Genomic DNA, 12,002 nt, shown 5'->3' with positions numbered 1-12,002 from the left:
TCCCTTTGATGCAATGAGTTATTTTGGTTTTCTATATTTCTTTTTCTAACCTGCTGATTCTGGACCCTATATTTGTAAGTGGACTGTGCAGCTAACTTTGGTCCTGTGTATTTTGATTAGTTATCATTTGTTGTTTTATGCTTGTCTAAACACTTGTCTAAGACTCTGGATTTTCTGATGAATACGTTGTTGATTATTGAATACATATATCTTTATTTTTCAACTTATGAAAACGGTCATGCTATCTACTATGTATGATCTACTAGTATTGTTGTTGGCTGTAAAAGATGAAGCTAAATTGTTCGTTTCCCTTTGGCTTACTGATTTATTTTGGTTATATATATATTCATTCTTGCCTACTCATTTTGGAGTCTATATTTGTAAATTGACCATCCAGTTAAGTATAATTTTTGTGTGTAATTTATGTAGTTCTCATTTTATGATTGACTAAATAATTGTATATTTTCTTTTCTTGACAAATGTGGATCTTCTGATGAAAGCATTGTGGAATATTGAAGACATAAATCGATATGGTTAAACTTTATTAATGGAAAAGAGCATGTCATGTAACTTTTGAATTCTCTAAAGCTTGTGTGTAATTGACCGAGGTTGCAGGTACCACCAACATTGAGGTTTATTTTAGATGGAGAGATGCCACATTACCTGCTTTCAAAGGACCTTATTTTGCAGGTAAGCTCCATGTCCCAGGTTTTGATGAATGTTGATTGTAATTTTGTCTTTTTTTTGTTCTTATTTATTTCAATCTGCTAAATGCCTGCTGTCTTCGGGTTTACTGAAATTCTTGTTTTTGATTTTAAGTAGTTGTACTGGTTCTGTTTAAAATTAACTACACTCAAGGGTAGAATTTGAGCACATTTCCTATTCAATCTTTTACAGCTATGACGCATTAAATGTTGCAGATTATTGGTGAAATAACTATATCTGGAGGAACTTATCGAGCAATGGAATTTACAGGTTCCACCGTTGAAAGATTGACTGTTAGTATTCACTAACACGCTAGTAATTGTTTTCGTTTGGAACACAATTCTTGTGGAAATTTCTGCTTATTGTGACATTCCCATGTTTGCTATTTATTACTGATTCTATGATCTATAGTAAGTTGCTCCAAGATACTGAGCTCCTTAAATTCTGCACATGCTGCATATTCCATATTTTACAGATGGAAGATAGAATGACATTGTGCAACATGGTTGTTGAAGCGGGAGGGAAGAATGGTGTTGTTGCAGCAGATCAGATAACTTTTGATTATCTTGAGGTATTGTATCACCTATCAATCTAAAAACTCTATCTGGTGCATGAAATTACCTTGGATAAAGCAGCTGTATGCAGCTTTTTTTCGTATGCTATTCAAATCCCACAATTTTTGGATAAGGTCAATTTGGCATTTAGGTGAAAGTAATTAAACTCTCCAATGTTGTGCAGGGAAAGGCAACGTCCAGTTTTGAACCACAGTATAGTGATGAAGCAGCCAGGTACAATGATGAAGTTATTTCATTGCAACGGCAATATCAGCTTTAACTAATTCTCGGTTTAAGCCTCATCCTGGACATATGAAATGCAACCTCATTTAGAATGCAACATCTATGAACTGAACTATATCCTTTCTATTATGTTGTTTGAATGAGATTAATGTAAGCTATTAGTTACTTTAATATCAGCAAGAACTTGTCTCTCTAGTTTGATCAACTATTGGCATGCAAAAATAATTTTGCACTGGTTTTTGAAGTGTTATATTTATTTATTTTGGTGATACACACACACACACACACACACACATATACACGTACACATATACATGTATATAGATATACACACACACACGCACGCACACACACACACACACACATATTAAATGGAAGAGTCATGGGTGCTAGATTAGGTGATATTAATGTTTTAAACAGCCTGCAATATTCTTGAAGAAACACCTTAAAATTTTATTAAGATGATTAAAATATAAAGTTATATGCTTGTAAGGATAGTAAATTAATAATGGATCTTTTAAAAGCCAAATCTAGGCACTATGTTTCCTCAATTTTCTCCCTCCATTTTCAAATTATGCCCGCATGTGGTAGAGATGCATATAAATGTCACACATTGTTATTGAAACTGAGAGATGCATACAAGGTGGTTGGGTACACAACTCAGATACTGGAACATGCGATGGAGATGTATAGACTTATTAGAGAAAGGTGTAATGGCCCACGCGGAGATCCTTGGAAACAAGGATAAACATAGACTAACATAATTTTTTTTGTTAATTTAAGGCATAACGACAAGCTTAATAACCAAAGAGATTACAACGGAAGACTAAACACCAAACCACCAAAGATCCCCAAGTGTTCATCACTTACTAACCCGTTCATTTCCATTTGCATGAATTAATCATACAAGGTTCATTCCTTTAATCATACTAAAGTTATAGTTGAGGTTCATTTTAAAACCCAATTACAAAGTTCCTACGTGATTAATCCATACAATTTCATTTAATAATTATAATGACAATATTACAACCCTTTTATGTCATTCATGCCTTACGCAACCGATAGGCGAACTGTCAAGATCTAGGAAGTAAAAACTCCCAAAAGGGTATCCAAGACACCAACCTGCATTCATGGCACAAGTTGATATGTGCCCGCTGTTTTGGGTATAAGTTTCAAGATAGGTGTTGTACGACATTTTTGCCTTGAGTTAGGTGATACATCTCTCAACTTTAGGTGAAATCTCACTAGTATCTTACGATGGTCTAGATGACTATGTATGATACCTTGAAGGGTCGTATGATGTTTCTCCTAAGAGGGGGCGATATTTCATATAACTGCCAGAGGATACTCTAGAGGTATCACATACCATTTAAACAAGTCTAAAGCATGAAAAACGAGGATAGAAGGAGATAGAACCTCCACATCGAGGAGAATAGGACCCACATAAGTTGAGGAGCAAACACTTGAAGCATTCAAATGGATCAATAACCCTAATCATACTAATCAAATACATTGCTACTCTAAGCTATAATATGCAACATCATAGTAAAATAAAGGGCACCAAGTACAACATGTGCATCAAGGATACATGATTCCCAAGTAATCCATAACCATCAAGCAATATAATCAAGGACGTCTAACATGCTAATCTACCAACATCTCCAGTCCATAGCAATGATAATAAGACATCCAGATGAAGCAAATGCAGAAGCAAGAGAGTACAACTACTCATTAATACATATACAACATTGTAATGAGGAAACATAACCATAAGATACATCATCTAAACATGATATCAATTGCATCGAAGAAAAACATGAACCACAAGGAAACATACTCCGAAAACCCGAAGAATCCAAGCGAACATCGAGCTCCGGCCTCAAGATTGGAAGCAACTCATCTTTGTACATCGGTCCCTAACACTAGTATACGTAGCTACGCCTCCCAACCATGTGGTACCTTCAGGCCCACAACCATCGTGCTGATGGAGATAGTGACTCGGCCACAATCACATAAAACAATTATCCAAGGCTAATACTCACGCCATTTTGTATGATACCAACATCTATATGCTCATGAAGACAATGCAGTACATTAGGGCATTGGTTATGTTGAAATAACTTAGATCATATCTGCAAATGTATTTTCATTGCCATTGTAATTGATAATTTCCAAATGCAGGTTTCGATGTTGTTTACCGTATGGGGTAAAGAAATTAATGCATACAGACAATAGATAAGAACAACAGAACTCCTTGTGTTATTCGCATATGTCAAAGACATTACATTATGCTTATGATGATGCTTACAATGATCCCGGAGGGTGTATATATACTTCCTGAAGAACCTTTCCGAAGGGGTCCGTCGGCTACATACAACATGTCGGCTACATAACAAGAACCTTCTCGAAGGGGCCCGTCGGCTACATAACAATTACCTTCCTGAAGGGACCCATCAGCTACTCAATATTTACCGATGACAGATCTCATATATGTATAATATGAGAGGAGACATGTCTCTTCAAGAGTTATGAAGAGACATGTCTCTATAGTTAATCAACATTTAGTTTATAAATAACTATATGCATAACTTATCTTTAACATATATATAATATTAATATATTAACCATATATGTAATATAATATAATATTAATATATTGACCATATATGTAATATAATATAATATTATTATATTATTATATAATGATATATAATACATAATATATATAATACATATTATATTACATATATCATATATATATTATATATATAAGATATATAATGCATAATATATAATATATATTATATTACATATATAATATATATTATATATATATAAGAATCAGCAATAACAATTTATCTGACAAACACAAATTAGTATATCAGATAAGCATCATTTACTTCTACTGATGCTAAAACATTAACACTCCCGTTTTAGCAAAGGAGAAGTAATACGCCATTAGAATACTACAATAAATCAGTAAAAGTTAGATAACAAAAATCATCATGTTATCACCATGTTATGTACATTATATTCTCTAGTCATCTAAAACAATATCATAAAAAATATTTCCTATGATCTCTACTTGCACTTAAGCAGTGTCTAGAGATGTCCATAGTGAATATATAAAATTTCATGACCTCTAATTGCACTTAGGCAATGTCTAGAGATGTCCATGAAAATTTGTTACTCATGATCTCTACTTGCACTTAAGCAATGTCTAGAGATGTCCATGATAATTTGTTACTCATGATCTCTACTTGCACTTAAGCAATGTCTAGAGATGTCCATGATAGTAACATAAATTCATTATCTATGATCTCTAATTACCTGAAGTAATGTCTAGAGATGTCCATAGTAATAACATAAGATTTCATGATCTCTAATTGCTTGAAGCAATGTCTAGAGTTGTCCATGAAAAATTTGATGCTCGTGATCTCTACTTGCACTTAAGCAATCTCTAGAGATGTCCATGATAATTTGTTACTCATGATCTCTACTTGCACTTAAGCAATGTCTAGAGATGTCCATGATAATAGGTCTATTATTTACAAGATCGTCACCTTGTAAATAATTACCTTCTGAATAAATATGTCCATGAAAGATCGTCACCTTTCATTACATATATGATGCTACTAAACAACAATAAAAGCATAAACTCACATGAATTGAAATTTTTTAATTCAACATTCAATATTACAAATCATACCAGGTTTTTCTCTTTAGAACTTCTGCTCATAAAGACGATATCATCCACAAAGGATTGCATCTCAAAATTTGTCTCTTTGAACATCGATCCTGGGAAGTCAGGTCCTATTGTTACTTCCTCAGAAACTCTCTTTACCCAAGGATGCCTGTCAAAATCATCACTCCCTTTTGATATACGTAGGAGTAGGCCCATCAACATCATGCAGTCAACCACATGTATTTCTATACTTCCTCTAAGTATCAATCTTTTAAGTTCCAGCATTGCCTTCGAAGAAGTCTCATACTCCCTCTTAATGTAGAAGAATCTCATAATCTCAATCATCAAAGTTACTTTCTTCAAGAGCCCCATCTTAATCATCAGGATCTTTGAAACTACTATCAATAGATTTAGTCTGCACAATATTTGGTAGCATATGTAAAGTACCAACCGTCTTTTCCTGTAAGAATATCCTCAAGCATAAAGGAAAAGATCAAAGCAGATAACCCTTATAGTATGTATAGAATTATAAATAAATGAATAGATAAATGTAAAAGATACAAGTACTTATCTGCCCATGAGGGTCATGAAATATCTCCTTTTCTAAGGATGGTTCAAGTGGGAATGAAATATTGCCTATTATTCCCCCCACAAGCTAAAATTCCCACTTTTAATTTCATAGAACTCTTTTACATCACATCAAATTTGACGACTTCTTTCTAAGTTCCAACTTGCTCTTTTCATCAAGACATTCATTAAACTTAATAGTAGAAGCTAACACAAGGTTAATTGAGTATGATTGTGCCACTTGAATAACTCTACACCTTATACATCAAGTTTCATTTATCAAAGAGGGACTCATAGATAGTTTAATTTAAAGTCATAACTTTCTTATGATGTAGACAAGGGGTAGGCTCATTCACATAGTTGCATAAATTTCAGTCCTCTTGCCTGTTACAATTTATCAATCACTGAAGATTCCATCACAATATTTGTTTACTCCCTCTAAATCAATATGATCGATATCACTGACGGTTGATGAAACCATATCCTCTATCTGCTCCCTCTGACGAATGTGTCAGAATCCTTCTGAACATAAACCTTCTAAGTTTCTAAAATAAACTATCCTTTAACAAAGTGTTAGACTTTCTCTGAATCTGATATTAATTCTCCTTTTCCTGCAAGAACATTCTTGGAGGAAAAGATCAAGGCAAATGCTCTTATAGAAAAAATAAGTAAGTGATATATTAAACAGATTAGATAAATAAAATACTCAAGGATAATAAATTCTCATTTTTACATCAATAATTCTTTTAAGTGATATATTAAACAGATTAGATAAATAAAATACTCAAGGATAATAAATTCTCATTTTTACATCAATAATTCTTTTATTTGATAATTCATTCTATTAAACATTAATCTAAGAATGATCCCAATTATTTCAATATAATAAATATCTAATTTAAGTATATACATTAACCATATATACATATATATAATTATTGATATATATATATATATATATATATTTTTTTAATATAGATTCACCTTGTTCTATATCACTCAAAATATTTCATATTCAAGATCATAAAAAGAAATAAGACATACATATATATACTTACCTCTTATAATCTTTCCAATAAAATTTAGATAATCGTAAGCTAACATCAACCCTACTTATCTTACTTTGAGAATAATCTCGTTATTTCAGTATAGATCGATATCTAAATTAATATATACATTGAACATATATTGAATTATAGAAATATGTTCCTATAAACATATTATATCATTTTCATAAAGTAAAATTAATAATTGGTCATACCTTATTAATCCCCATTGCCCATTACCTCATTCTTTGCCTTATCACTCGTCTTATCAGCAGATTGTGTTAAAGCAGCTTGGGTGGGTTCGTTGGTGCTGAATCCCATTATGTGTTCCCATCCGGCTGTTTGACTCATCTTCTTCTTCTTATTCTCAGCCCGTTCAATTGCAGATTGGGTAGTCGTTGTGGTTGCTCTCCTCTCAAGAGACTTTGCAATATATGACTGAAATTGAGCAAGAGATGCCGCTGAAGCAGAAATTTAATGATAGATCTTGGAGGAGATCGGGTGTGGGTGCAATGCGGAGGTGGCACTTACAACTCCTCTACCTTCCGACCAGTTGGCTATAACTTGGCAGTTTGCTCAACTGCAGGAGGCGGTTGCATGGATTGCTTATTTCAGCCTTGTGCAATCGGGTGCAATAACCACACATACAGTGCAACCCCTTTCAACAGCGTCACACATAGTGGATTACCTGGCCAGGTGGGTCAAGACGTGTTGGTTCTCTCCTCCACCGCAAAGGTGCTTAGATTCACCTTCACCTGTGCTCCATCCGATCTACTCTAAGGAGTTCTTCCCATATGTGTCGTCGGTATGGAAGGGCTTAGCAATGCTTGTGTGGCTCTGTCCTCTCTCTTGTTCACCCCCTTCTCTTTCCCTCGCACATTCATCATCTGTCTCCCCTCTTCTACCGCACTAGGTGCCCTCTTCTTTGGCAAGGTGCCCTACACCTTTCATCCTGGGAATAAAGACGTCTCTCAGTGTCTCACTTACACCACTTCATTCAAACTCTTTTATTATCATTTTCACCTAGACAGGAGAGATTAATCGTTCTGTTGTCCTCCATATACAGTCCTCGACTTAGTGTTTATATGATATGCCTTGATCCGCTCAAGCATTTGGCGAAGAGCCCTAACTAGAATCTTTTGCAAATAATCGCTCAATCAAGTTTAAACTCTTTAGATTGTCAAAGGTAAGAAATGAAGCCTCATACACCATTATCAAACAGTTGTTCGTATCCAAGCATTACTACATAACCCAACGAAGCTAATGATACCTGGATTCTAATGTTTTTGGCAAAATACATATTGTCTCTGTAGAAGCGATCATAATCATTGTATTTGAATGTGAGTGCATCCAGTGAACACAAGAAAATATATATATAGTATCTTTGAGATGATTTTGTCCTCTATTCTTACTCTTATCTGTTGGAAATTGATAAAAGAATTGCCTCCTCTGATTCTAATATTCCTTCTGACAATAGATAGGATATCAATTTAAGTCTATGGTGTTGTGCAAAGGTTATATTCTAAAATATATTAATCTTGGTGTTTCTTCCCCTATTTGTGTTCCTTTCTTCCCAAGTTATCGCTGGACAATATCGTTCGTTTGGGGTTCTTGTGCTGTGTTGCAACTCTATAATGTTTACGTGCTGGCATAAGTTTATCTTTTCTGGCATACGTAATCTTAATACTTCCTCTCCTCTAATTCTCCCTTATCACAAGCCTCTCTGTTAGACTATATATTAACTTCTTGTCTTGTTCGAATGCCCGTCTATGTATCGTTATTTGCTAGCAATATATTCCATAGTGCCTAAAATCTGTATTTGTATGATATTGACTCCTTGATGTTGAACATAAAGGTACACGAAAATGATCTAATGCAAAGAGAGGATGCTGTGCAAATCGGACTGAGATTACTATTTCTGATTTATGTGATACGCAATTTCTCCATCCTCACGATAATCATCTTCCTCAAATTTATGTCGAGTAATCCCGAGTTTTTCCGAAGACTAGCTTTATATTATTTTTTGTGAACTATGTTGAGGAGTGCCACACACACACACACACACACACATATATGTCCTTGTTATTTATAGCAGGTTCTCATGTAATGTTGAGTGTTGCAGACTTCCATTTCATTTCCTTGCTCGAGGTCACTTTGTGTAATCTCCATATTTACTACAGCACAGCCTAAGAATTCATGTTTAGAAAGGCTCATGATAACATTTAGAGACAAATTCCTTATTGACGTGTTGTTCTTCAAAGATTTTGTTTTACATTTGTAGTTGGCACTGATACCATGTTGAAATAACTTAGATCGTATTTGCAAATGTATTTTCATTGCCATTGTAATTGATAATTTCCAAATGCAGATTTGGATCTCATATATGTATAATATGAGAGGAGACATGTCTCTTCAAGAGTCATGAAGAGACATGTCTCTATAGTTAATCACCATTTAGTTTAACTTATCTTTAACATATATATAATATTAATATATTAACCATATATGTAATATAATATTATATTATTATATAATGATATATAATACATAATATATATAATACATATTATATTACATATATCATATATATATATTATATTTAAGATATATAATGCATAATATATAATATATATTATATTACATATATAATATATATTATATATATAAGAATCAGCAATAAGAATTTATCTGACAAACATAGATTAGTATATCAGATAAGCATCATTTACTTCTACTGATGCTAAAACATTAATAGGTTAGACCCACTATAGGATAACTATGTAGGGACTCTTGTGGAGTGTAAGTCACTTGGCATGGTATTGCTCAACTCCCCCCAGGAGGCCACATACTTGACATGGCTCAACTCTAACGAGAGGTCACATGTTGTGCCCTCATATCAGCTCCCATAGAAGACTGGTAACTATACAAACACCACACCCTTGTATCAGCTCCTTTGGGACGATTGATAACTGTACAAGTGTTTACTTATATTATCATTAAGTTTTATTATCCCATATATTAATTTTGGTTATTACTTGTTTAAACCTCTTCATATTACCTTGTTGGCCACTTTTGAGCCGGGGTACATGAGAGAAGCCACTCCACACGTCTAACTTATATACCCATGCTCATCACACGGTGAGTGCCCGTAGGCAATGAAAGTTCCCAACCTAATCCCTTAACGAACAATCTCTCAACCGACCTATTTCTGGGAGTTCCGGTCTAGTAAGATCCCGCCATACACATGTGCACGTGCTCATGTTTGGGCACAACCAACTTCACGACTATAATCAAGTAATACTAATGCAAGGGTTGGATATGAGAAATGCGACAAATGAGACATGTATAAGATAACTCACTCTACTAGCCTATATCCAAGTGTATTGATTCAATACGAATCCCAAAAATGCAATAAATCACCAAGTATCACAAACTCATCCAACTAGCCTGAATCTGGACACGAATCCCAATGTCCATGAAATAAAAACATAACATGAAAGGAAACATGGAATACAATCCATTTCCACAATCCAAACAAATGTCGCAAATCCCAACAAAATATGGGTGGCACACAAACCGAAGTAAGAGGAAAAAGCGAATATCCAAACTTCTCAGAAATCAATAAAATTGAAAACCCATCTCTAGAATATGGTCACAAGACCAAGGGTCCAATAAAATTCACAAAACAGGTTCAAATTCACAAACTGACAAATTTGACAAGAATCACAAGTACACCAAAATCCATTTGAAAACACGACTTTGGATTGGGAAAGCAAATACCTTGGGCTGTCCTATAACCATTTTGATTCCACGAAATGTCCACAAGTAGACCACCACAAAATTGGATCCTCCTGTGCCATAGTTTTTATATGGCCTTTGTTGCTTCCTTATTACCCTTAAGAGTAGCAAATTTGATCCACTTAGTGCAAACCTTCCTAGCTGTTGTAGAGTCATACATCCTATCAATCCACTTGAAGAACCCTTCAACTGAAAAAATAATAATTTCAAATTATTGGCAAATAGAAGATGCTAGTTATGAAAAGATATATGGCATAAAGATGATTACAATGAGTAGTGTTATATAAATCACCTCATCATCTTGAAGTGGTGTAACTCTACCATGTAGAGCATGTAAATCACCACTTCAGAATCAATGCATAAGATGCCATGTGTAAGGAGTGTTAAGGCTAAAGTGGGGTTCTCTTGCATAGTGGACCTCCTCTAACCAAGCATAGAATCAATGCACTCGTACACATCTCCATGTTTAGATACATCCCCATCCCTATATCTAATGACTTGGAAAATTGGCCTGATGCTAGAGACTGTATTTTGCATCACTCCAAAATATATCACTCTTCACTATATTATTCACCCTCCTTCCCTGTTCTGTTGTGGACCCATCCCACTGATTCCACTCATTCATCATAACCATGAGTTACAGTGGCTCTTGCAACTAAAGCATTCTCTCCAAAAGAATGAAATAGGATGTATATTTGGTCTTAAGTAGTGACAAGAACTCCTTTGCAAAGCACTTGAAGTGCATATGTGAAATATGGTGGTTATAGATATACATCATAGTGGCATTGCCCTGGGGGACGGGGGGGACAAGTTCTCGGGATAGGGGGACAGAGGGGCCTTAATTTGGGGACATGAGGGGTTATATATATTATACATATGGTAGTTAAAATGCTAGTTATGAAAAGATGTATCGCAATATAAGAGATAAAGATGTAAAAGGGTAAATACTTGAACATTGCATTGAATTGGAACATTGAACATAAAAAGCCAAATCAGCAAATAGTCAACACCGAGACCTCCCCCCATTCTTGGCAGAGGTGGCAGAATCTAGTGGCACTGTTGAGGATGGGGGAATGAGGTCCCCAAGTCCTCGGTGCGAACTTGTCTCTGGGACTTGGGGCAAAAGGGGGGGGGAACGCGTCCTTGTGTTACTATGATAAACATCTACACAACATTGTTGACCATTGGCTTAATCCAGTCAATCTTGCCCATGTTCTTTAGGGCATTGTTCATGGCATGCACATAAGATAAAGTCCACCAAATATGTCTATATGTCGCCTCAACAAGCCTCCCTACAACTCTATACACATATACTGTATTTGTCACTACTTAGACCACTTTATGTGTCCATTCTTGAATAGCTGCCAGAAGAATCTCAAACTGAAAATCAACATCCTTTCGATG

General features: G+C 34.8%; 1 protein-coding gene across 1 annotated transcript in view; it reads left to right on the top strand.

Annotated features, from left to right (window-relative positions):
- The window catches only part of IIL1 (isopropyl malate isomerase large subunit 1), a 156,312-nt gene that overhangs the window by 81,181 nt on the left and 63,129 nt on the right, over positions 1-12,002 (top strand). The window contains exons 7-10 of the mRNA XM_089798347.1: positions 616-690; positions 921-998; positions 1,181-1,276; positions 1,444-1,493. Of these exons, the coding sequence (XP_089654473.1) occupies positions 616-690; positions 921-998; positions 1,181-1,276; positions 1,444-1,493 (299 nt within the window). The remainder of the gene's footprint in view (positions 1-615; positions 691-920; positions 999-1,180; positions 1,277-1,443; positions 1,494-12,002) is intronic.

The sequence above is a fragment of the Cupressus sempervirens genome, chromosome 8, assembly GCF_028749045.1.
Source record: "Cupressus sempervirens isolate cs-2001-9-10 chromosome 8, ASM2874904v1, whole genome shotgun sequence".
Taxonomy (NCBI): domain Eukaryota; kingdom Viridiplantae; phylum Streptophyta; class Pinopsida; order Cupressales; family Cupressaceae; genus Cupressus; species Cupressus sempervirens.
The sequence above is the reverse complement of the archived record's forward strand: the minus strand, read 5'-3'. Positions and strand labels throughout refer to the sequence as shown.